The following is a 27,064-nucleotide window of genomic DNA, read 5'->3' on the forward strand; positions in this document are numbered from 1 at the left end:
AAATATTAATAATGCCTGGGGCGAGACGCTGCTCTTACAGATAAGGACTTAAAAAAAATCCCCATCCCATCATCACACCTAACAAATTATTTTAAAATATCAAATTATTTTAAAATATCACACCGTTTAAATATCGCCATTTACATTTTTAATTTAAATTTTTAAATTTTAAAATATCACCGTTTAAATTTCCCCATTCATCTTATCATTGTTCCGTTTGTATTTTTGAATCAGGTGCCAGACAAGATCCACGCATTACATTTAGTTGATAGGTCTCTTAAATATCTTTTCCTTTTCTTTTTTTTTGAGACAGAATCTCACTCTGTTGCCCAGGCTGGAGGGCAGTGGCTTGATCTCAGCTCACTGCAACCTCAGCCTCCCAGGTTCAAGTGATTCTCCTGCCTCAGCCTCCCGAGTACCTGGGATTACAGGTGACTGCCACCACACCCGGCTAATTTTTTATTATTTTTAGTACAGACGGGGTTTTGCCATATTGGCCAAGCTGGTCTCAAATTCCTGACCTCAAATGATCCGCCTGCCTTGGCCTCCCTAAGTGCTGGGATTTTACAGGTGTGAGCCACCACGCCCGGCCATATATAATTTTTTGAATGCTCAAATTGTCCCCTCTTTGACCAATAAATTTCCTTCACGGTGACTGTTGAGTACTTTTGACGTGACCCTAGTAATCTTTGATAGTTTCCTTGATTTCTAGCATAAGACGTTCCAGGCTTATCTTATTGCATTTCTCAACCCCAGACCTGGAATCCACCATTTTTCTGTGGAGCCCTGGTTACTGTTAGCGGGTAATGGTATTTCAAGGATGCAGTCTGGGTGGGTGCTAGGGGTGTTCCTCACCGTTAGATTGGTCATTGTGTCCTTTTTTTTTTTTTTTTTTTCTTGAGACAGGGTATCGTTCTGTCACCCAGGCTGGAGTTCAGTGGCGTGATCTTGGCTCACTGCTACTTCCACCTCCTGGGTTCAAGCAATTTTTCTGCCTCAGACTCCTCAGTAGCTGGGATACAGGCATGTGCCGCCATGTCCAGCTAATTTTTGTATTTTTTAGTAGAGATGGGGTTTCACTAAGTTGTCCAGGCTGATCTCAAACTCCTGACCTCAAGTGATCTCCCTGCCTCAGCCTCCCAAAGTGTTGGGATTATGGGTGTGAGCCACCGCACCCAGCCTTTTTTTTTTTCCTTGCAATGTATTTGATGCTAATCCTGTAGAATCACATTCTGGGTTTCTCATGTCATCCTGTGGATCAGACTCAGTTTCAATCTTGTGGCAAGAATACTTTGGTTTTCCTATTACATCATGTCAGGGCTTATGTTTTTATGATGTAAAGGCTGATCTTTGGATTCAGATGTTGCCAGCTTGACCCATTCATTATAATTTCCCATCGGCTTTCACCACGTATCACATGGATTCAGCAGCCACTGGTAATGGCTGCCTACATTTATTTATTTATTTATTTTACTTTTTTTTTTTTTTTTTTTTTTGAGACAAAGTCTTGCTCTGTTGCCAGGCTGGAGTGCAGTGGCATGAGCTCAGCTAAGAGGCAGGTTCAAGTGATCCTCCTGCCTCAGCCTCCTGAGTAGCTGGAACTACAGGCACGTGCCACCATGCCCAGCTAATTTTTTGTATTTTTATTAGAAACAGGGTTTCACCACATTGGCCAGGATGGTTTCAATCTCTTGACCTCATGGTCCGCCCGACTTGGCCTCCCAGAGTGCTGGGATTACAGGCGTAAGCCACTGCACCTGGCCTATTTTTTTTACTATTTTTTCACGTTTTTTAGAGACAAGTCTCACTATGTTGCCCAGGCTAGTCTCAGACTCCTGTGCTCAAGTGGTCCTCCTGCCTTGGCCTCCCAAAGTCCTGGGATTACAGGCGTGAACCACCATGCCCAGCCTCTTATTTCATTGGGGGTTGCAAAATGGTGATATGCTATTAATATCATTCCTTCTTTATTTAACAGAATTCTCCTTAAAAAAAAAAAAAACTTCCTCTCTTCAACTATTTTGTTGCCTTGTAGAACATTCATTCAGGAACAGATGATGAGTGCTTGATTCTCTCCCTTTGTTTACTAGTTTTCAGAATGAGCTGCTTCCCTAGTGGGCTCTAAATGACCAGGGAGCCTTTGTTTTTCAAAAATCATAATGAACCCCTGGCTTTTTAATATATTCCATGTCTTTCAATCCATTGTATGTATATCGATATACATATTCATAAAAATTCTTTTTTTTCTTGAGATGGAGTCTCACTCTGTCTCCCAGGCTGGAGTGCAATGGCACGATCTCAGCTCACTGCAACCTCTGCCTCCCAAGTTCAGGTGATTTCTCCTGCCTCAGCCACCCGAGTAACTGGGATACAGGCATGTGCCACCAAGCCCAGCTAATTTTGTATTTTTAGTAGAGATGGGGTTTCACCATGTTGGCCAGGCTGGTCTCAAACTCCTGACCTCAGATGATCTTGGGATTGCTGGGATTATAGCCGTGAGCCACTGCACCTGGCCTCTAGCTTTTTCTTCTTTTTTTAAATTTTTATTTATTTATTTATTTATTTATTTTTGAGACAGAGTTTCACTCTTGTTGCCCACAGCTGGAGTGCAATGGCACGATCTCGACTCACAGCAACCTCCGCCTCCCGGGTTCAAGCAATCCCGAGTAGCTGGGATTACAGACATGCGCCATCACGCCTGGCTAATTTTTTTTTTTTTTAGTAGAGATGGGGGTTTCTCCATGTTGGTCAGGCTGGTCTCGAACCCCCCACCTCAGGTGATCCACCCGCCTCGGCCTCCTAAAATTCTGGGATTACAGGCATGAGCCACCTAAGCTTTTTCAATGGAAAATTTTTAAAAGAGAAAAACACTTCGTGAGTTTATGACAAAACAATTTTTTAATATAAAATACTTTTACCTAATGTATGTGAGCTCAGTGAAAGGAAAAAGTGCCTTGAGTAGTAGCATTTGCCAATTCTGTGGTATAAATACTTCCCCAAAGCTGATTTCAAGCTACCAACTTGATGTTGTTGGTCACAGAAAGTAGAGCTGAGAAGAGACGCTTGCAATCAGCTCCCATGAGCTAGTATCAATTTTTTTTTTTTTTTTTTTTTTTTTTTTTTGAGATGGAGTTTTGCTGTTGTCACCCAGGCTGGAGTGCAGTGGCACAATCTTGGCTCACTGCAACCTCTGCCTCCCAGGTTCAACAGATTCTCCTGCCTCAGCCTCCTGAGTAGCTGGAATTACAGGTGACTGCCACCACACCAAGCTAATTGTATTTCTAGTAGAGACTGGGTTTCACCATGTTGGCCAGGCTGGTCTCGAACTCCTGAACTCAGGTGATCCACCAGCCTTGGCCTCTCAAAGTGCTGAGATTACAGGCATGAGCCACCGCGCCTGGCCGAGTACCAAATTTTATTCCAAGGACGTGGGGCAGGGGGGCAATTGATGGATTTGAAGAAGAGCAAGAAGAGGTCAGAGATGTGCAGGATGGATGAGGGCGGGGAGGCTAGGTGCGAGGTTGTGCTGGATATCTCCTTTTTGTCCGTTGAGATCCATTCTCCACCCCTCACCCTCCCCTGTGCCCTGGGAAGCTGGCCACATGGACGGCATCACTGTCTCTCTCCAGCTTCTGCGTGGGTTTGGCCAACAGGAAGCACTACCAGGAGACCGGAGGTCTGGAAGAAACAATTCTGCCAGGTAACTAGGAATCAGCTGCCTCTCTCTACCAAAGGCCAGAGCTCCCGTCAGGCAGCTCCCTTCAGACAACCACCTCTCCCCACTGCAGTAAGCAATCCCCCACCCATCTCCCTTCAGGCCTAGAAAGCTAATGATTCCTGCTGTAACTAGCCTCAGGGGGTCCTGCCATATCGCTAAACCCCGCCCTGTCTCTTTATTAACTTCTCTTCAAATTACTCAATTGGATTATGCCACCTGTATTCTGCTGGGTCCCTGACTGATACACAAGAATGAGAGGTGACAGCGTGCTGGCAGTCCTCACAGCCCTTGCTCGCTCTCGGCACCTCCTCTGCCTGGGCTCCCACTTTGGCGGCACTTGAGGAGCCCTTCAGCCTGCTGCTGCACTGTGGGAGCCCCTTTCTGGGCTGGCCAAGGCCGGAGCCGGCTCCCTCAGCTTGCGGCGAGGTGTGGAGGGAGAGGCGCCTGCGGGAACCGGCGCTGCGTGCGGTGCTTGCCGGCCAGCGTGAGTTCTGGGTGGGCGTGGGCTCGGCGGACCCTGCGCTTGGAGCGGCCGGCTGGCCCCACCGCCCCGCGCAGTGAGGGGCTTAGCACCTGGGCCAGCAGCTTTGTGAATACACCAATCGACACTCTGTATCTAGCTACTCTGGTGGGGACTTGGAGAACCTTCGTGTAGACACTCTGTATCTAGCTAATCTAGTGGGGACATGGAGAACCTTTGTGTCTAGCTCAGGGATTGTAAACTCACCAATCAGCACCTTGTCAAAACAGACCACTGGGCTCTACCAATCAACAGGATGTGGGTGGGGCCAGATAAGAGAATAAAAGCAGGCTGCCGGAGCCAGCAGTGGCAACCCGTTCGGGTCTCCTTCCACACTGTGGAAGGTTTGTTCTTTTGCTCTTTGGGTCCCCACTGCTTTTATGAGCTGTAACACTCACCGCGAAGGTCTGCAGCTTCACTCCTGAAGACAGCGAGACCACGAGCCCACCGGGAGGAACGAACAACTCCATACGCGCCACCTTAAGAGATGTAACACTCACCGTGAAGGTCTGCAGCTTCACTCCTGAGCCAGCGAGACCACGAACCCACCAGAAGGAAGAAACTCCAAACACATCCGAACATCAGAAAGAACAAACTCCAGACGCGCCACTTTAAGAGCTGTAACGCTCACCGCGAGGGTCTGCGGCTTCATTCTTGAAGTCAGTGAGACCAAGAACCCACCAATTCCTGACACAAGAGGACCGATTAAGGCCTCAATTAGTGAGGGATTTGGTGGCCTGAATTAGACAGTGGTTGTTAGGATGGAAGAGGTGGTGGGAGAATTCTAGAGGTATTTAGGAAGTAGAATGGATTCACTGAACATTGGGGGAAGGAATAGTGGGGCATGGGGCCGGCAGGTGCTCCTGAAGGAGTATTCTGTGATCAAGGAAGTTTGGGAAATGCTGTATTCTGTCATATTTGGAAGTCACAACACATATGTAAAAGCCCTTAGGGCTGGGTATGGTGGCTCACGCCTGTAATTCCAACACTTTGGGAGGCTGAGGCAAGTGGATCACCTGAGGTGAAGAGTTTGAGAACAGCTTGGCCAACATGGTGAGACCTTGGCTCTACTAAAAATACAAAAAATTAGCTGGGCATGGTAGCACGTGCCTGTAGTCTAAGCTACTCAGGAGGCTGAGGTAGGAGAATCTCTTGAACTCAGGAGGCAGATGTTGCAGTGAGCCAAGATCGTGCCATTGCACTCCAGCCTGGGCGAAAGAGTGAGACTGTCCAAAAAAAAAAAGAAAAGCTCTGAGAAGTTCTACAGCCAAGAAACTTGCTTAGCTTTGTGTAGCATAGCTTTCCCCAAATGTATCTGACCACACAATCCCCTCCCTCTTACCCTTTAGGAAGTTCCTATTAGCCATCAGTGAAACTCATGTTCCATGGAACACATTCTTCGAAATCCTGGAGAAAAGAGGAAGCTAGAACAGAATCCGACTTTAAGCTTTCAACAAATGGTAAATATTACCTAGGAAACAGAAAAGCAAAAATGTGCATTTGTATGTCACATTTGTCAAAGAATTTTGGACTCCATTCTACATTTCTATTTTGGTAAGTTTGCTTAAAACTTTTGTTCTAAAATCGCAGATACTTGTTCTGTGTAAATTTTGCCCCCACTTGTCTAGAAAATAATTTTGATGTGATGTATAAGAATGTGCACTTGATAAACTTAAGATAGTTGCTCATAGCCACTGGCCTTTGTTTCTGGAGAAAAATTTTCCCAATGCCTATGGGGACGGAGGTACAGAGACCTTTATGGTGGGAGCTGAAAAGGCACATGACAGAAAAAATAATGTGACGAGAATTAAAGTCGAACTCCTCCTGTTTACCGCTAACTGAGAGGCCGGGCACGGTGGCTCACGCCTGTAATCCCAGCACTTTGGGACATCAAGGCAGGTGGATCACCTGAGGTCAGGAGTTTGAGACCAGCCTGGCCAACATAATGAAACCCCGTCTGTACTAAAAATACAAAAACTTAGCTGGGTGTGGCAGTGCATGCCTGTAGTTCTAGCTACTCCGTAGGCTGAGGCAGGAGAATCACTTGAACCTGGGAGGGAGAGGTTGCAGTGAGCCGAGACCATGCCACTGCACTCCAGCCTGGGTGACAGTGAGACTCCGCCTCAGAAAAAAAAAAAAGCAAAGCCAAAAAAAAAAGCTAACTCAGAACTAGCTCCCAGAAAAAAGGAGAACCAGTGCCCAAACACCCTTCTCCACTAAAAGGAACCAGGGCTCCGTGGAGAAATGGCTGATTCTGGGGCCAAGCAGACAAAGTACAACATGAGCCTAAAATATTGGGCGCCTAGACAGGAAGAAATACTAAAAAAAAGAATGGAAACATGGTAAAAGGATGCAGATGGTAAATCTGGGGTAATTTTAAGTACTAAAATAATAACAGTAATTGCAGGGGTCTGTCCCACAGACCCAACAACAGATGAATAAAGTACACTGACACAGATATTCTGCTTTGCCAGTCCAGCTGAGCATCTGGGCCACTTTACAGACTCCAAGAAGAGTGCTATAAAGAGTAGCAGCTGTGGCCTCCACCATCCAGGGAGACTCACATTTGTTCAGTAAAGATTAATTGACAAAGGCTTGAGTCAACACTGCTAGAGGGTAATTGACATTGCCAACCTCCTGAGTAGAAAGCAATTAAGCACCCACAGTAGATAAAAGGTTAGTCTTAGGACCACATGAGTAAACAAGCTAGTTAGATAAACTCCCCCACATTTCTTTGTATCTACTTTAATCTATTTAAAGGTAAAGGGACTAGGCTGCCTTCAGCCAGATCTATTACCGAAATTATGCAAACTCTCAGGCCTTCCAAGAGGGTTTGTGGCTATTATAACTAAAATTTTTCCCACCAGCCTGACTGAACCCCAACCAGTAATGAATTATAACCCATTAAAATTAGAACTCATGAGTCCATTGTGATATAAACAAATAAATGGGAAAGGGGCAATAATTATCAATGGATACTAAAACTAGTGGGTACAAGCTTGTGGAATAACAGGATTTTTAATTTAATTTTATTTATTTATTTATTTTTGAGACAGGATCTAGCTCTGTCACCCAGGCTGGAGTGCAGTGGTGTGATCTCACCTCACTATAACCTCCACCTCCCAGGCTCAAACAATCCTCCTACCTCAGCCTCTTGAGTAGCTGGGACCACAGGCACACGCCACCGTGCCTGGATAATTTTTGTATTTTTTGTAGAGACGGGGTTTTGCCATCTTGCCCAGCCTGGTCTTGAACTGCTGAGCTCAAACAATCCTCCTGCCTCAGCCCGAATAACAGGATGTTTATATCATCTCAGATTATCCCCCTTCAAGATACTTACTGATTACAAAAAGAAATAATAGAAATTTTATAGTGGGCCGGGCGTGGGGGCTCACACCTCTAATCCTAGCACTTTGAGAGGCCGAGGTAGGTGGATCACGAGGTCAGGAGTTCAAGACCAGCCTGGCCAAGATGGTGAAACTCTGTCTCTACTAAAAATACAAAAAAATTGGCCAGGCGTGATGGCACGCACCTATATTCCCAGCTACTCAAGAGGCTGAGGCAGGAGAATTGCTTGAACCCAGAAGGTGGAGGTTGCAGTGAGCCGAGATCATGCCACTGTGCTCCAGCCAGGGCAACAGACAGACCAAGACTCTGTCTCAAAAAAAAAAAAAAAAAAAAAGAAATTCTATATTGGAGAAACCTGGCAGACATCACCTTAACCAAATGATCTAAGTTTAATATCAGTAATGGGACACCTTGACATCGTGTCCCTCCTGATATGGCTAAAGTGAGAACACAGCGTTGCTCCTGTGTGATTCCTGCTAAAAGTGCATAATCTGAAAAGAATCATGAACAAACATAAGACAAACCCTAATTAAGGAATATTCTACAAAATAACTGACCTGTCACTTCAGAAATTTTTGGTCATAAAAGACAAATAGACTGAACAACTGTTCCAGATTAAAGTATCCTAAAGAGACATGATACCTGAATATAATGAGTTGTCCTAGAGTGTCGTTTGCCATAAAGGATATTATTGGGGTGGGGCACAGTGGCTCATGCCTGTAACCCCAGCACTTTCGGAGGCTGAGGCTGGCAGATCACTTGAGGTTAGGAGTTTGAAACCAGGCTGGTCAACATGGTGAAACCCCGTCTCTACTAAAAATACAAAAATTAGTTGGGCATGGTGGCAGGCACCTGTAATCCCAGCTACTCGGGAGGCTGAGGCAGGAGAATTGTTTGAATCCAGGAGGCAAAGGTTGCAGTGAGCTGAGATCGTGCCACTGCACTCCAGCCTGGGTGACGGAGACTCCGTCTCAAGAAAAAAAAAAAAAAAAAAAAAAAAAAAAAAAATATATATATATATATATATATATATAATTGGGAATTGAGACACTGAGCCAAAATTTTAATAATATCTATAAATTAGATAATACTATTATACAATGTTAATAATTTCCTGACTTTGATAATTATGCTGTGATTATGTAAGAGAATATTCTTGTTTTTATGAAATAAAGTAGGAGTAAAGGAGCATCGTATCAACTTACTCTTAAATGGTTTAGAAAAAAATGAACATATAGAGAGAGAAATGATAAAACTGGTACAGTAAAATGTTAACATTTGGAGGACGTGGGTGAAGAGTATATAGGAATTCTTTGTGTTATTGCAACTTTTCTTGAAGTCTGAAATTACATAAAAATAAAAAGTTTTGTTTTTGATTTTGTTTTTGTTTTGAGACGGAGTCTTGCTCTGTCATCCAGGCTGGAGTGCAGTGGCATAATCTCGGCTCCCTGCAACCTCTGCCTGCTGGGTTCAAGTGATTCTCCTGCCTCAGCCTCCCGAGTAGCTGGAATTACAGGCACATGCCACCAAGCCCGGCTTATTTTTGTATTTTTAGTAGAGACGGAGTTTCATCATGTTGGCCAGTCTGGTGTCGAACTCCTGACCACAAGTGATCTGCCGGCTTCAGCCTCCCAAAGAGCTGGGATTACAAGAATGAACCACTGCGCCCAGCCAAATAAAAAGTTTTTAAAAGAAATGAGGATCTTTACCTAACCATATCAGGAATAGTTTGGCTACAAGAAATGCAAAAACCAGTGGGGCGTGGTCATGCACACCAGCTACTTGGGAGGCTGAGGCAGAACAATTGCTTGAGCCCAGGAGTTCAAGGCTGTGGTGCACTATGATCGTGCCTGTGGATAGCCACTGCTCTCCAGCCTGGGCTACGTAGTAAGATCTATCAGAAAGAAAGAAAAAGGAAGGAAGAAAGGAAGGAGGAAGGGGAGAAAGGGAGGGGGGTAGGAGAGAGAGAGAGAAAGAGAAGGAGAAGGAAAGAAGAAAAGGAAAACTCAGCAGTTTAAACAAACAGGGTTATCTTTATTTTACATAATAAGTTTACAAGAAAACAGTTACAAGTTGATTTAGCTACTCAAAATGTGAACACTGATCGAGCTTGTTTTCTATCATTCTGAATATTGAATGTTTTTATGCTCTCTCTTTTCATGGTTGCAAGGTGGCTCCATTGCTCCAGGCATCATATTTGCATTCAAGATAGAAAGCAGAAAGGGGCTGGTTGCAGCTGGATATGTTCCTTTTGTTTTTTTTTTGTTTTTTGTTTTTTTTTGAGATGGAGCCCCATTCTGTCACCCAGGCTGGAGTGCAGTGGCGCGATCTCAGCTCACTGTAAGCTCCGCCTTCCGGGTTCATGCCATTCTCCTGCCTCAGCCTCCCGAATAGCTGGGACTACAGGCACCCGCCACCATGTCCGGCTAATTTTTTGTATTTTTTAGGAGAGACTGGGTTTCACCATGTTAGCCAGAATGGTCTCGATCTCCTGACCTTGTGATCCGCCTGCCTCAGCCTCCCAAAGTGCTGGGATTACAGGCGTGAGCCACCACGCCTGGCCGGATATGCTCCTTTTATCTGAAAACCAAAAGTTTCCTAGAAGCTTTCCAATGGGCTTTCCCCTAAGTCTCAATAACTATGCTGGTCACACTACCTACTCTGTGAGGTGAGGCTGAGAAGTGGTGTCTGCCTTTATGGTGGCTGCAACAGATTACAGGGAGTATTTGCATATCAAGAAGCTGATTATTTTCAATTTCAAAAGTACAGGCCATATTAGTTATTTAACCCAGTCTGTGATTCCATTCTTTTTTCTTTTTTTTTTTTTTTTTTGAGACAGAGTATCACTCTGTTGCCCAGGCTGGAGTGCAGTGGCGTGATCTCCGCTCACTGCAACTTCTGCCTCCAGGGTTCAAACAATTCTCGTGCCTCAGCCTCCCAAGTAGCTCGGATTACAGGCGCCCACCACCTCGCCTGGCTAATTTTTGTATTTTTAGTAGAGATGGGGTTTCACCATGTTGGCCAGGCTGGTCTCAAACTCCTGACCTCAGTTGATCCACCCCTCTCAGCTTGGATTACAGGTGTGAGCCACTGCACCCATCCTCTATGACTCCTTTTTTTTTTTTTTTTGAGACGGAGTCTCGCTCTTGTTGCCCGGGTTGGAATGCAATGGCACGATCTGGGCTCACCACAACCTCTGCCTCCCAGGTTCAAGCGATTCTCCTGCCTCGGCCTCTGGAGTAGCTAGGATTACAGGCATGCACCACGACGGCTGGCTAATTTGTTTTATTTATTTCTAGTAGAGACGGAGTTTCTCCATGTTGGTCAGGCTGGTCTCAAACTCCCGACCTCAGTTGATCCACCCACCTTGGCCTCCCAAAGTGTTGAGATTATAGGTGTGGGCCATCACGCCTGACTGATACCATTCTTAACAGCAGTATTTCCTAATGTTTGACCCATAGACCACCTATATCAGAATCATTTGTTATAAAGGCACAATCCTGTGCCCTAGATCAGTAAATCACGGTCTTTGGGTTTGGGAACTAGGAATACAAAATTTAAACAAACACCTGTATTCCAACAAGGTCATAGACCAAGGTAAAAGGAAACACCTAGAAATGCGGATCCAACATAATGCTGGTTCCAACACAATAGAAATGCACAGTTGAGGCTGGGCGTGGTGGCTCACGCCTGTAATCCCAGCACTTTGGGAGGCTGAGGCAGGTGGATTACCTGAGGTCAGGAGTTTGAGACCAGCCTGGCCAACATGGTGAAACCCTGTCTCTACTAAAAAGCAAAACCTAGCTGGGCGTGGCGGTGGGTGCCTGTAATCCCCGCTACTTGGGAGGCTGAGGCAGGAGAATCACTTGAACTTGGGAGGCGGAGGTTGCATTGAGCTGAGATCACGCCACTGTACTCTAGCCTGGGTGACAAAAGTGAAACTCTGTCTCAAAAGAAAAAAAAAACTGCATAGTTGAGTTCACAAGGAAACCCTCAAGTGACTGAAAATCAAATGGTAAATATATGGTTATCTATCCAACAACCCGGGAACTTTAGGTTTTTGCTTGTTTTAAATGGACTAAAATCCGTACGTTGTCCAGATTTCCCTAGTTTTTACCTTTTTCTCTTCTAGGATCCCACACAGGATACATTACATTTAGTCATCATGTCATCTTAGGCCCCTCTTTGCTGTGACAGTTGGAGTTCAGTTTTTGACACCCACTTGGTAAAAGGAGATGATGGACTTGCATGAGTCAGGGAGTTAGACCTGGAACCCAAGCCAGGACCCTCAAAAGGTTATACTCAAGGAAAATGTGTGTTTGGGGAGGCAATCCTCTATGGGCCTTGAGAATTCCTGGGCATTCTTGCTAGTTATCCACAAATGCAAAGCTCTGATCACACTTCACTGGGCCATTTATCAGAGTTGTGTTTGCAGTGAGCAACTTTGGGTAATGAGGTAATGTCTTCTTCTGGGACAAAAAGTAGGTTATTCCTCTCCCGTAACAGAACAGAACCCATTGTATGTGTAGGCATTCATCTGTATCATTTCTGTGGGACTTGGTGGGCAAGAGGAATTGACACAAAAATGATCCTCATGCTACTTTGTAGTGAGTAATAAAGTCTTTGTCTCTGACCCAGGAATATCATGCCTCCTGCAATCATCCATGAAAATAGGAACAGGTGTAGGCTAAGTGCTGTGGCTCACACCTATAATCCCAGCACTTTGGGAGGCTGAGAGGGGGCTGATTGCTTGAGCCCAGGAGTTCAAGACCAGCCTGGGTGACATGTGAAACCCCATCTCTACAAAAAGCTACAAAAATTAGCCAGGCATGGTGGTGTGCACCTCTAGCCCCAGCTACTTGGGAGGCTGAGGTGGGAGGATCAGTTGTGCCTGGGAGGTTGAGGCTGCAATGAGCCATCATTGCGCCACTGCACTTCAGCCTGGGTGATACAGCAAGAGACATAGCTATCTAAAAAAAAAAAAAAAAAAAAAAAAGAAAAAGTAACAGGTAATGTATTAGTTTGTAAGTAGAGTAAAATTCCAGATCCAAAAAGGTAAAAAATCTATCCACTGGCAAAGTTAACATGGGAGCTTGACTGTCTCTGGCTGGGCTGTGGGAGGGAAAAAAATAAAAAGCCCCTTGAGAAATCAAAAATCTGCTGTGTATGGTGGCTCACACCTGTAATCTCAACACTTTGGGAAGCTGAGGTGGGAGGACTGCTTGAGCCCAGGAGTTCAAGACCAGCCTGGGCAGCACGGCACGATCCTGTCTCTACAAAAAATAAAAATAAATGAATTGAGAGTGGTGGTACATGTCTGTGCCCCCAGCTACTTGGGAGGCTGAGGTGGGAGGATTGCTTGATCCCAGAAGGTTGAGGCTGCAGTGAGCCATGTTCACACCACTGCATTCCAGCCTGGGTGACAGACAGACTCCACCTTTAAAAAAAATGGGTTTTTAGGTATGAATTTATAGGATCCATGTAATAAAATTCCTTTGTCTAGTAACTGATATCCTGTGACTCACGAAACAGAAACAAAACTATACTTGAGTCATATTCCTACTACCCAGGATTCTCACAAGAAAAAAAATTTAAGCCCCCTTAAAGATAGAAGCATAGTTAAAAACATTAGAAAACAATCCACCAGAAGCAACAGCCAGCAGATACAACAAATAGGTTTAGAGGTCCCAAATCCTGAGATAATAGAACTAGATGCTGAGAGAAAATTATAAAAATTAGTATAACTAAAAGCATAGAAGAATTAAAAAATAAGAACAGAGAAGCATTCTAAATAAAAAGGAGGCGGATTTGAAAAGGAATTAAATAGAATTTTCAGATGGGAAAACAGTCTGTGAAGAAGAAAAAATGGTTAAATGTGAACCTGAACATGGTTCACTGCAACCTTGAACTCCAGGGCTCAATAATCCTCCATCCTCAGCCCCCGAGTAGCTGGCACTATAGACATGCACCACCACACTCAGCTAATTATGTTTATTTTTTATTTTGTAGAAATGGGGTCTTGCTAGGTCCAGGCTGGTTTCAAACTCCTGGCCTCAAGTGATCCTCCTGCCTCAGCGTCCCAAAGTGCTGAGATTATAGGCTTGAGCCACTGTGCCTGGCCTGCCTTGACTTTTAACTTCTGTCCAGGTAGGGGCTTTCCAGGGGCAGGCCTAGCCATGGCCCGCCACACAAGGATCAATGGTAATCAACAAAGCAGAACATAGCAAGCTGACACCAAAGTGCCTGAGAACCAAAGTGAAGGGGAAAAGCTAATAAGAAGCAAGCTGATTTCCACTCGAGAACTTCAGAAGGACCAGAGGCACCAAAAGAGGGGAGCGACAGGGCTGAAAGCACAAAGATTGATGGAAACTGTGCAAGGAACAGTTAGATGCCCAGATCCACTCCCCAACTGCTCAAAGCTAGGTGACTACTTCTCCTCTCCCTAACTGTACACAAGATGTGAACTCTGGGGCAATTGAGCCAGAAAGATTCTGCACTTAGGGTGAGACAGGGCAAAAGCTGGGATGGAGGTACCATCTGAAAACAGGGGGATTAAGAGAAAGTCTACACATCAAACACTGAGACCTGCAGCTTCTCTTTTCTCTCTTCCCATTTAGCTCCCAGAACACTAGCAGCCAGGCTTACATACCTGGACAGAAGAATGGACGATTCTTCAGGCAGAAGAAAATTGACCTGTCTGAGAGAAAAATAAACAGAAAAACCCACATATAAACAAAAGAAAACCCAGACCAAACCCTAGAGATACCGATATTTGGGGGACATACGGTGCAAATAGGGCTGGGCGCAGTGGCTCATGCCTGTAATCCCAGCACTTTGTGAGGCCAAAGCAGGCAGATCATGAGGTCAGGAGTTCAAGACCAGCCTGGCCAACATGGTAGAAACCCGTCTCTACTAAAAATACAAAAATTAGCCGGGCATGGTGGCACGCGCCGGTGGTCCCAGCTGCTCGAGAGGCTGAGGCAGGAGAATCGCTTGAACCTGGGAGGTGGAGGTTGTGGTAAGCTGAGATCACGCCACTGCACTCCATCCTGGGTAATGGAGCGAGACTCCACCTCAAAAAAAAAAAAAAAAAAAGGCAAATAATTTAGAAATGTATAAAATAGAAGACAAAAGTTGCCCAGGAGTCCCTACATTCCCAAAGGCAACTATTGTGAGCCACATCTTGATATGTTTATAACAATTTTTCTATTTAAGTATAATGGGTCCGAGTTAAGTTCCTGTAACAAAGGCTAAAATAACAGGGCTTTAAACAAAATTGATGTTTATCTCTCAGTCACGTAACAGTCCAGAGGCAGCCCAGAGCTAATATTGTGGTTCCCCAGTGCTGGGGACCCAGGCTACTTTGCTACCATTGTGCTGGCATTCTCAACACATAGTTTTCATCTCATGGTCTAAGATGGCTGCTCTGTCTGTCAGTCTTTAGAGATGGGGTCTTGCTCTGTCACCCAGGCTAGAATACAGCGGCACAATCATAACTCACTGCAGCCTCAAACTCCTAGGCTCAAACCATCATCATTGCACAAACAGCAAAGCAATGCATTCAAAGATCTAAATGGAAAGCATTTCCAGGGAGGCTCTCTTCTTAGCCAAACTAACAATCAAATAGGAGGGTAAAATAAAACCGTCTTCACCAAAACCAGCCTCCTGGGTAGCTGGGACTACAGGTATGTGCCACCACCCCTGGCTAATTTTTATTTTGTAGAGATGGGGTCTCTCTTTGTTGCCCAGGATGGTCCCGAACTCCTGGGCTCAAGTGATCCTCCTGCCTCAGTCTCCCAAAGTGCTGGGATTACAGGCGTGAGCCACTGTGCCCAGCTGCTGCTCCCAATCCTGTCACAATATCCACATGGCAGTCAGTGAGAAGACAGAAGAGAAAAAAGAAGGCCATTTTTTCTTTCATATAAGGACAGAATCCCAGAGTTGTCCATATTACTTCTGCTCACACCCCATTGGGCAGAACATAGTCGCATGACCATAGCTATTTGCAAGGGAGGATGGGAAATGTAGTCTTCAGCTGGCTTTAGTTGGGCCTAGATGTGCTCAGCTAAAGCTCAGGATTTCTTTTAAAAAAGGAAGAAGGGGCCGGGTGCAGTGGCTCACACCTGTAATCCCAGCACTTTGGGAGGCCGAAGCTGGTGGATCACCTGAGGTCAGAAGTTCGAGACCAGCCTGGCCAACATGGTGAAACCCCGTCTCTACTGAAAATACAAAAAATTGGCTGGGTGTGGTGGTGCACACCTGTAATCCCAGCTACTAGGGAGGCTGAGGAAGAAGAATCGCTTGAACTGAGGAGGCAGAGGTTGCAGTGAGCCAAGATCGTGCCACTGCACTCCAGCCTGGGTGACAGAGCAAGAATCCGTCTCAAAAAAAAAAAAAAAAAAAAAAAAAGGAAGAAGGGGAGACAATCAGTGATCTTTGCTACAAAACAGACACACACACACACACACACACACACACACACACACACACACACACACATATTTGAGATGGAGTCCTGCTCTGTCGCCCAGGTTGGAGTGCAGTGGCACAACCATGACTCATTGCAACCTCCTCCTCCAGGATTCAAGCGATTCTCCTGCCTCAGCTTCCTGAGTAGCTGGGACTACAGCTGCTCGCCACCAGGCCCGGCTAATTTTTGTATTTTTAATAGAGAGAGGGTTTTGTCACGTCGGCCAGGCTGGTCTTGAACTCCTGACCTCAAGTGATCCACCCACCTCGGCCTCCCAAAGTGCTGGGATTACAGGCATGAGCCACTGCACCTGGCCAGATACACATATATATTTTAAAATCTTTTATTTCCAGAAACAATCTATACATATTTAGTGTCTCTGACTAATGGAGAGTCAAAGATCACCAGAGGTTTGAGGAAAGCCTGCAGAGGAAGATCAAAATGAACAAACAAATAAAAATGAATTCAGATAAAACAAAAGGTGACAATGTAAAAAGTAGAAAAAAAATAAAAACAGAAGTAACCTAAAATTAATATCACATCCATGAAATGAGTACAGAATGCTATTCAAAAAAGAAATTTTAGGGAAACACAGAGAGTTCTTATTAATCCTTTTTTTTTTTTTTTTTGAGACAGGGTCTTGCTCTGTCACCCAGGCTGGAGTGCAGTGACAGAATTACAGCTCACTGCAACCTCAACCTCCCAGACTCAAGGGATCCTCCCACCTCAGACTCCTGAGTTGCTGTGACTACAGTCACATACCACCATGGCAGACTAACTTTTTTTTTTTCCATAGAGACGAAGTCTCACTACGTTGCTCAGCCTTAATCTTTTCAATTGAAAGATAATGGTAGAGGCTGGGCACGGTGGCTTGCTCCTGTAATCCCAGCACTTCGGGAGGCCGAGGTGGGAGGATCACTTGAGGTCAGGAGTTCGAGATCAGCCTGGCCAGCATGGTGAAACCCTGTCTCTACTAAAAATACAAAAAAATTAGCTGGGCGTGGTAGCAGGCACCTGTAATCCCAGCTACTATGGAGGCTGAGGCAGGAGAATTGCTTGAACTCGGGAGGCAGAGGTTGCAGTGAGCTGAGATGGCACCATTGCACTACAGCCTGGGCGACAAGAGTGAAACTCCATCCCCCCAAAAAAAAAAAGATAATGGTAGAAATAAAAGTTTAACAGAAGGATTGGAAAATGAAGCTGAGAAAATATATCAGGAAATAGGAAAATAACAAAAGACAAGTAAATAGAAAATAGGAGACAAAAGATAAGAAAATTAGAAGAGCAATCTAGGAGGCCCATTAACTAACAAAAGTTCCAGAAAGATGCCAGGTGCTGTGACTCATGCCTGTAATCCCAGCACTTTCAGAGGCTGAGGAGGGTGAATCGCATGAGCCCAGGAGTTTGAGACCAGCCTGGGCAACATGGTGAAACCCTGTCTCCACTAAAAATACAAAAAAAATTAGCCAGGCATGGTGGTGCGTGCCTGTAATCCCAGGTACTCAGGAGGCTGAGGCAGGAGAACTGCTTGAACCCAAGAGGCAGAGGTTGCAGTGAGCTGAGATTGCGCCACTGCACTCCAGCCTAGGTGACAGAGCAAGACTCCATCTCAAAAACAAAAAACAATAAACAACCAAAAAAAAAAAAAAAAAAACACCAAAAACAAACAAACAAAAAAACAGGTCACCTACAAAGGAAAAGGAAACTGAATGTGAGTGGCCTTCTCAGTAGCAACACTGAAAGTGAGAAAACAGTGACCCAATGCATTCAAAGATCTAAGTGAAAAGCATTTCCAGAGAAGCCCTACTCTTAGCCAAGCTAATCATCAAACAGGAGGGTAAAATGAAACCATCTTCACACACAGTCTCAGAGATTTTATCTTTCACGTACCCTTTTTCTCTCCAGGAAACTACTGGAGAATGTAATCCACCAGAATGAAGGTGTACACATGGCAAGACGACAACCTGGGGTCCGGGAAGCGGAGGTGAGAGCACAGGAGGCGGAGGGAAGCTTGGGGTGATGGTGAGGGGGACTGCACCACAGCGGTGCTGCAGGCTGGGGAACAGCCCAGGATGCAGCCAGAGGGCACAGCGCTCCAGAAAAGAAGCTTCCCCCAAAACCAGTCATTCATAGATTCAGTCATATGTTTCATAGCTCTGTCGGAGTTTGGGAAAGGATGAATAATGGCTTGAGAGAAATCTAAGCGAATCAACAACAGAGGCAATTTTTAACTCCAAAAAGAAATTTGTACCAAAATAGAACTATGCTACACTATGTGAACGCTTAATATTGCCAAGCACAGTGGCTCATACCTGTAATCCCAGCACTTTGGGAGGCCGAGGCGGGAGGATCCCTTGAGCCCAGGGGTTCGAGACCAGCCTGGGCAACATGGTAAGACTTCATCACTACAAAAGTTGAAGAAACTTAGCCAGGTGTGGTGGTGCGTGCCTGTAGTCCCAGCTACTTAGGAGGCTGAGGTGGGAGGATTGCTTGAGCCCAGAAGGTCGGAGCTGCAGTGAGCCAAGATCATGCCACTGTACTACAGCCTGGGTGACAGAGTGAGACCCTGTCTCAAAACAATAACAATAATAATTTAAAAACCACTTAATATTGATTTACCAAGAATGATCACATAACTACATTGAAAGAATGAGGTCAGGGAAAATTATATTTTTGTTGGGGCATAAAATGGCCAAATCATCATTTTCTGTGGTAGAAAATGAACAGTTAACTATCTAAAAATTTAAAATATCATAAAACAGCAGGATTAACTTCATTTAAAGTAGGACTTGGGGGCCACGTATGGTGGCTCATCCCTGTAATCCCAGCACTTTGGGAGGCTGAGGTTGGGGGATCACTTGAGCCCAGGAATTCAAGACTAGCCTGAGCAACATAGGAAGACCTTGTCTCTACTAAAATTAAAAAAAAAAAAAACAAGCCAGGGATGGTGCCACGCACCTGTAGTCCCAGCTACTGAGGAGGCGCTGAGGTGAGAGTGTCTGAGGCTGCAGTGAGCCCTGATCTTTCCACTCACTGCACTCCAGCTTGGGTAACAGAGCAAGAGATCCTGTCTCAAAAAAAAAAAAAAAAAAAAAAAGGACTTGAGAAATCTTTTTATGATTGTAAGCCTATAAATTTCACTTCTTAAATAATTCACATGTTTTGATTAGAAAATTATCCCAGCTTCTCAGGAAACTGAGGCAGGAGGATGGCTTGAGCCCACAAGTTCAGGTCCAGCCTGGGCAACACAGTGAGACCCTGTCTCTAAAAAAAAAAAACAAATGTAATATGATTAAGTTAATCAAATAAGAACAGAAGTAGAATGAATATACTCCAAATCAGATTCCAGAAACATGGAACCAGAGTGCAGCTATGACAGGTGCCTATGCTGGTGAATTGGTGGACAGATAATGGTAGATTTAGCTTAATACTCATCTCATCTCAATATATTTCTTTTTTTTTTTTTTTTTTGTGAGACGGAGTCTCCCTCTGTCACCCAGGCTGGAGTGCAGTGGCGCGATCTCGGCTCACTGCAAGCTCCGCCTCTCGGGTTCACGCCATTCTCCTGCCTCAGCCTCCGGAGTAGCTGGGACTACAGGTGCCCGCCACCACCACGCCCGGCTAAATTTTTTTGTATTTTTAGTAGAGACGGGGTTTCACCGTGTTAGCCAGGATGGTCTCGATCTCCTGACCTCATGATCTGCCCGCCTTGGCCTCCCAAAGTGCTGGGATTACAGGCGCGACCACCGCGCCCAGCCTTTCATCTCAATATCTTTCTACAGTCCTCCCTACATTGCACAAGCTGAAAGGTCGAACCTACATTTCCTAGATGACCTTGTGGCAGAGATTTTGGACACAATTTTGGTTTTTCCAATCATTTCCTCTCACGAGATGTATAAGGTGGAGGTGAAGTGAAGTCTGTGTGTGCTATTTATGCTGGGGAGTGCTGTGGTGGAGGTGTTTGATTTTTTTTTTTTTTTTTTTTTTGAGACGGAGTCTCGCTTCATCGCCCAGGCTGGAGTGCAGTGGGGTGATCTTGGCTCACAGCAACCTCTGCTCCTGGGTTCAAGCAATTCTCCTGTCTCAGCCTCCTGAGTAGCTGGGACTATAGGCGCCTGCCACCACGCCCTGCTAATCTTTATATTTTTAGTAGAGTCCGGGTTTCACCTTGTTGGTCAGACTGGTCTCAAACTCCTGACCTCAGGTGACCCACCCACACCTCGGCCTCCCAAAGTGCTGGGATTACAGGTGTGAGCCACTGAGCCTGGCCTTTTTTTTTTTTTTTTTTTTTTTTTTTTTTTTGAGACGGAGTCTCCCTCTGTGGCCCAGGCTGGAGTGCAGTGGTGTGATCTTGGCTGACTGCAACCTCCCCCTCCCGGATTTAAGCAATTCTCCTGCCTCAGCCTCCTGAGTAGCTGGGACTACAGGCACACGCCACCACACCTGGCTAATTTTTGTATTTTTAGTAGAGACAGGGTTTCACCATATTGGTCAGGGTGGTCTCAAACTCCTGACGTCAGGCGATCTGCCCGCCTTGGCCTCCCAGAATGCTGGGATTACAGGCGTGAGCCACTGCACCTGGCCGATGCTTGATATTTCTGCAGTGGCTTCTCATCATGATGATACCTGTATGGTTCAAGAGCTGGTAAGTGTAGAGACAGCTTTCCAATTTAGTAGATGGCTTCCTGATTTCAAAAGAGGCAATGTCTCCTTCGATGGCTCAGTATTGCAGCATAGCTCTCAAAGTCATTCCTCAAAGTTCAACCTGGAGTCGGTTGCTTCAGCCCTCCAAACAAGTCTGGAAGTCATTTTATACCCTGTAATATATTCTTTTGTACTTAAACCATCTAGAATGGTTCTGTTCTCTGAAACTTGACCCAAACAATGTAACAGAAAAGCAGAAATAAAATGTAAAGAAAAATGCTAGGCGCGGTGGCTCACGCCTGCAATCCCAGCATTTTGGGAAGCCGAGACAGGTGGATCACCTGTGATCAGCAGTTTGAGACCAGCCTGACCAACATGGTGAAACCTCGTCTCTACAAAAAATACAAAAAATTAGCCTGCGTGGTGGCGTGTACCTGTAATCCCAGCTACTCAGGAGGCTGAGGCAGGAGAATAGCTTGAACCCAGGAGGCAGAGATTGCAGTGAGCCGAGATTGCACCACTGCACTCCAGCCTGGGCGACAGAGCGCGACTCTGTCTTAAAAAAAAAAAAAAAACAACTAGCCGGGCATGGTGGCGCAAGCCTGTAATCCCAGTTACTGGGGAGGCTGAGGCACAAGAATCACTTGAACTCAAGAGGCAGAGTTTGCAGTAAGCTGAGATCAGGCCACTGCACTCCAGCCTGGGTAACAGAGCAAGACTCCATCTCAAAAACAAGCCAACAACAACAAAAAAGCATGGTAAATAACACAAAATACAACAGAAAAAAAATCCAATTATAATTAATAAAAATAGCTAAATTCTAGCTAACAGAGACATATTTTCAGAATACATTTTCTAAAAAGTCCAGTTATATGCTATGTCTGAGAGACAGGTGAAAAACATAATGGAATATTATCATATAAATGAATTGACACAAATATATCTCGAAAACATAATGGAGAATGAAAAAAGATGCAAAATGATTATTCAGTATGGTGTCATTTTTGTAAAGTTTAAAAACAAAATTAGGTATTCCATATAGCATTGCTGGATCCCTACATCATATGTAATAAAAGTATAAAAACACAAACTGGAATGATATGTACCAACTTGAGCACGGTGACTATCTGTGGGGCGGAAGAAGAAATGAGCGTGGGGCCGCCGTTATGACTAATTTTGTATGTCTTTAATAAATCCCAAGTACATGCAGCAAAATGTATTGATGTCTGTTTAATCTTGATAGTGGGGGGCGTGGGTAGTATTAATATTATTTTCCGTACTCTTCCGTAGGCCTCTAATATTTCCCTCTTTACAGAACACTGACACACGCTCAGGGCTCCCCGGGACATCTTTGTGCACATCAACATTTATGCTGAGAGTAGCTTCTGGACTCCAAAGAGGAAACTCTCCGGGCACTGTGGCCCACGCCTGTTATCCCAGCACTTTGGGAGGCTGAGGTGGGCAGATCGCTTGAGCCCAGGCGTTCGAGACCAGCCTGGGCAAAATAGCGAGACACCCCCCCCCCCCATTGCTATAAAAACATTTACAAACTAGCCGGGCGTGGTGACCCCCGCCTGTGGTCCCAGCTGGTCGGGAGGCTGAGGTGGGAGGATCTTTTGAGCCCGGGAGGTCAAGGCCGCGGTGAGTCGAGATCGCGCCACTACACTCCAGACCGGGCGACAGAGAAAGACATCCATCCACTCCCCCAAAAGAAGGGGAAATTCGCTGAGGCTGAGCGCTGGTTTCCCAAGATGGGGCTGGCACCTGCTGAAGCTGCCACAGGAGTGGAGAGGCCGTAGGGAGACTTGGAAAGAACCTGGAAAGGGGGCCGGGGCTATGGAGCCAAGGCTGCAGCAGGGCTGGATGGTGTTTGTAGTTTGTGCAGAATAGGAGGCAGTTTTTAAAGCCGAGATACAGCTCTGGTTGACTGGAGCGGGGAGGGGTGGGTGTGAGAGGTCAGGAAACCAGCGGCTGGAGGCCGGGGGCCTGGAGCGGCAGGGCTGGCGGGCAGACGTTAGGCCCCAGGCAAAATGGGCGCACCCCCTGCGGGGGCCCGAGGTGACCTGCTCGAGGTCCGGTCGCCCAGGTTCCACCTGGAGAAGAAAATCTTCGTAATTTGGCTGGGGGAGGGGGGATGCGGGCACAGGCTGTGTTCTCCACGTCGCGTAGACGCAGAGGCCATCCCTGGGTCGAAGAGTCTCCGTGGAGTGGCACCCCAGCGTTCCCCGTACGCCGGGGCCGCTTTGTCGGGCTGACGGGGGTCCCTCCGGGTGGCCGCCGCCGGCGGGTCCCGAGCCAGACCGGGAAGCGGGGAGCAGCCCTCAGCCCGCGAGCGCGGGGCCGGGGCAGACTGGAGGCCGGGCGGGCCCCGCCGAGGGCGGGGCGGGGCCGGGCGCACGGGGGCGGACCTCGGCGCGCTCCCGGCCGCTCGCTGGCTCCGGGGCCGCGGCGGCTCCTCTGCCGGGTCGCGCCGGACGACTGGTTTCGGGCGGCGGCCCCGGCGGCCTGTGGACGGACGGGTGGGCCGAGGTACAGGCCCCACGGCCGCCGTCTCCCGCTTCTGCCCGCGCAGAGTCCGCGCCATGGCCGCCTCGCCGGGCTCGGGCAGCGCCAACCCGCGGAAGTTCAGTGAGAAGATCGCGCTGCACACGCAGAGACAGGCCGAGGAGACGCGGGCCTTCGAGCAGCTCATGACCGACCTCACCCTGTCGCGGGTGAGGGCCGGGGCCGGCGCGGGCGGGGGCGGCCACGGCCGCGGGCGGGACCCGCGCGGCGGGTGAGAGGTTGCGGGGCCGAGGCGATGGCGGGGCCGGGCGGGGGCCGCGCCCGGGAACCGGCGGCTGGGAGGGGGACCGGAGCGGCCGCGGCCTCGGCGTTTCCCCGCCTGGCGACACCCGCTAGCCGTTCGCGATCCCGGGCTGAGGTGGGAGGGTCGCCCGGCCCCGTGTGCGGGAAGATGGGCAGGGGTGAAGCCCGTGGAGGCGGGCGGCCGTGCGAGGGCGGCCCGAGGGGGAGGAGGACGAGGAGCCCCGAGAGGAAATCGCAAACAGCTCGGAGGCCGGCCGGGTGGCGCGGCGCGGCTTCTGGTGGCTCCGAACATCCCCCACCATCGAGCCCTGCTGTTCTGCCGGCGTGGAAGGCCGCGGGCACCCCAGGGTCCCACGCGCTCGTCGGGGGAGCTCTGTGCACAAGTCCATCCAGGGCCCGGCCCTGGGGTGGCTCGGGTTGTTGGAACCACCACGGGATTCCGTGTCGAGTGTGAGGCTCTGCTCCTTTTACTCCTTGGAGGTGCTTTATCGGGTCCAGTTTACTTTGTTCGGCCCGGGATATTTAGTGAGAACTGACAAGCGTCGCTGGTGACTGGAGAGGGACCTGGAGGAATGAGTAAGGCGCGAGCCGGGACAAACACCTGGAGAGGTTAGGTAACCGCTGAGTGAGGCAGTGGAGGATGGAGAGCCAACCGGAGTGTCCGCGCAGGGTTGCAGAGAAGGGGGGTCAGCAGGAGTGGGGCTGGCCTTGAGGATCCTGAATGCTGACCTTGGAGGACCATCGGGAGGATGGGGGAGGATCTGCAGATTCTGGGGGACTGAGGCGGGGGAGACAGTTTGAAGGAGAGCGGGGAGACAGTTTGAAGGAGAGCTGAGAGCAGAGTTGCAAACCAGCTGAGTTGCAGACACATTATTTTTTGGCCAGCGCAGTGTTTGGGAAAAATTATTGAATCTGTTGCCAGAATTTTTAAATTGGAAGACTTCCACACAAAATCCAAATTTCCGTATTATTTATTTATTATTATTTATATATGTTAAAAATTGGGAGACCTGGTGACACTAATCCTGAATTCCTACATGACAGCTACCGACCTGCTGGAGCTGGGTGATGATGAAAGGGAGCTGAGCTGAGCTCCCTTTCAAATGGAGCGAGAACTCTAGTTTGCCACCGTCCACTCTCTGTCACAGTCCCCCAAGGGGAGATTAGGTGACAGTTGCCATTTATACTCATGATGGTGTTTTCTTTCAGTGAAGTTAAGGAAAAAGTGAAATATTTCCTGTACTTACATTTCTGTTCACATTGAGAAAAAATATATATATAGAGAGAGAAAGAAGCTGAAGATTTCAAGAAAATGTTTTCTTATACCCTATCTGCTTCACTCATTTTTTACCTGCCTGGCATCCACTGGCATTTACATCTGTGACCTTGGTTAGATTCAGAGATGAACTCGATAAGCTCAGAGCACGTTGAAAAGAATGGGTGGGTGAAAGCCGAGGATTAGTGTTGGGGCCTGTGTTGTTATGTGTTTTTAAATACATACTGTACATTGTTTATGTACAAATACATGCACTGTATATGTCTGTATACCTATGGCAGATCCAATCTTTCACCCAATTCATGAATCTCCTTTAAAATATCCCTGACAGGTGAGGTCATGAGTAATGTACAGACTCTCTTTTAAAAGCAAAAATTTTTCACAGATCCTCACTGTTTACTTACTTTCAAGTAAAAAAAAAGTGTTTACTTACTTTAGAGACCCTGCTATAGCTCAGGGTCTCTTGAATTTAGCAAGCCTAATCACCTGTGGCCCATATGATAATTCAGTCACCACTTTATGCTAATTACTACAAAATTAGGGTGTCATTTTGCCCTTCACCTGGTACAGGGAATCATTTACATATTAATTCTGCCCGTGTTTTCTTCTTGGCCAGTTACCAGTAAAGTAACACTGCTTGGCTCCACGGTGTTCATAAACACATCTGTAAATGATAACACTGAATTTGGCTACTAATGTTTGCTTATTTAAAAATCTTAAGGGTTATTTTCATAAAGAAATCACAAAATTATAACATTTCTCATAGAGAACTCTTAGATTCCCAGCATGTCTATGAAGAATGCGTCTCTAAGGATCCAAAGATCCCAGTTGGAGGAGTATCTGCCTAGTTCATAATTGGTAACTGGGTGGCAGATATACTGACTTTTCATTACTAGCCCGTGACAGACATGCTAATCGATAGGGCAGACATTACTGATCTATCCAGATGCTCTTTCCCCTCTGAGCCTGTGTTGGGATTCAAGTTCTTCTCTACATGATCAAAGCAATCCTTCAGAGTTGGCGGTACTTACCTATTCACCTAGGCGTTACTTATCCTATTCACCTAGTGGGTAGGATAGACTAGACTGTAGAGGATTTTCTCTAGCTTTAGAAGTCCGGCATTATCAGGAAGCAGTGGGAAAATTTTGAGAAGGGAGTACTAGGAGGAGGAGTTGAGTGGTGGTACCTGGAATGGTAAAGAGAGGGAAGAAAGTGGGGTCGGGCGTGGTGGTTCACGCCTGTAATCCCAGCACTTTGGGAGGCTGAGGCGGGCAGATCACGAGGTCAAGAGATCGAGACCATCCTGGCCAACATGGCGAAACCCCGTTTCTACTAAAAGTACGAAAATTAGCCTGGCATGGTGGCATGCGCCTGTAGTTCCAGCTACTCGGGAGGCTGAGGCAGGAGAATCGCTCGAACCCAGGAGGTGGAGGTTGCAGTGAGCCGGGATCGCACCGCTGCACTCCGGCCTGGGCGACAGAGCAAGACTTCATCTCAAAAAAAAAAAAAAAAAAAAGGCCGGGCGCGGTGGGTCACGCCTGTAATCCCAGCACTTTGGAAGGCCGAGGCGGGCAGATCACGAGGTCAGGAGATCGAGACCATCCTTGCTAACACAGTGAAACCCCGTCTCTACTAAAAATACAAAAAAAAATTAGCCGGGCATGGTGGCGGTCGCCTGTAGTCCCAGCTACTCGGGAGGCTGCGGCAGGAGAATGGCGTGAACCCGGAAGGCGGAGCTTGCAGTGAGCCGAGATCGCGCCATTGCACTCCAGCCTGAGCGACAGAGCGAGACTCCGCCTCAAAAAAAAAAAAAAAAAAAAAAAAAAAAAAAAAAAAGGGAAGAAAGTGGTTGCAGGTATGCCTGGGAAGAGGCTGTTCTGTTGTTCATTTATTAATGTATTCATTTGTCAGTATTTGAGTGCCTACTTTGTTGTTAATGGGGTGTGTGTTTGTGAGGGAGAAGAGTGAAAACATGGGGCTGTCCTTTAAAGATCTTACTAATTTGTTCCACAAATTTACTTACTGAGTGAGTCCTTAGTGTGTGCCAGGGGTTAGGATGGACACTGGGTATATAGTAATGAGCAAGCAAAACACAGTGTCCCAATGGATTTTAGGATTTAATGAGGAAGACATTCATTTAATAAGTAAGGACACATTTTGGTGAATATCACCAAAACAGAAGTAGGTGGAGCTCTGGACCTGTATGGTAGGGAATTCTCACCTCTTCCAGTGGCCTAAAGGTTCAGGGGGAGTGGGGGAGGCATTCGAGGGTTTGTGTGTTGA

The 27,064-nt window shown here is 46.8% G+C and overlaps 1 protein-coding gene across 8 annotated transcripts in view; it reads left to right on the top strand.

Moving 5' to 3' along the window:
- The first annotated feature begins 23,083 nt into the window (after nucleotides 1-23,083).
- The window catches only part of CRTC3 (CREB regulated transcription coactivator 3), a 115,983-nt gene continuing 112,002 nt past the window's right edge, over nucleotides 23,084-27,064 (top strand). For 5 of the 8 annotated variants that reach the window (XR_010151808.1, XR_008539665.2, XR_010151809.1 and 2 more), the window contains exon 1: nucleotides 23,094-23,411. Coding sequence is in view for 4 of the 8 variants with exons in the window: in XM_009429833.5 (XP_009428108.1) it covers nucleotides 23,280-23,411 (132 nt within the window). In the remaining 4 variants the exon portion in view is untranslated. Of the gene's footprint in view, nucleotides 23,412-27,064 lie in introns of all 8 variants that reach the window. The other 3 variants (XR_674730.5, XM_510592.9, XM_009429831.5) reach the window with 2 other exon arrangements.

The sequence above is a fragment of the Pan troglodytes genome, chromosome 16 (genome assembly GCF_028858775.2).
Source record: "Pan troglodytes isolate AG18354 chromosome 16, NHGRI_mPanTro3-v2.0_pri, whole genome shotgun sequence".
Taxonomy (NCBI): Eukaryota; Metazoa; Chordata; class Mammalia; order Primates; family Hominidae; genus Pan; species Pan troglodytes.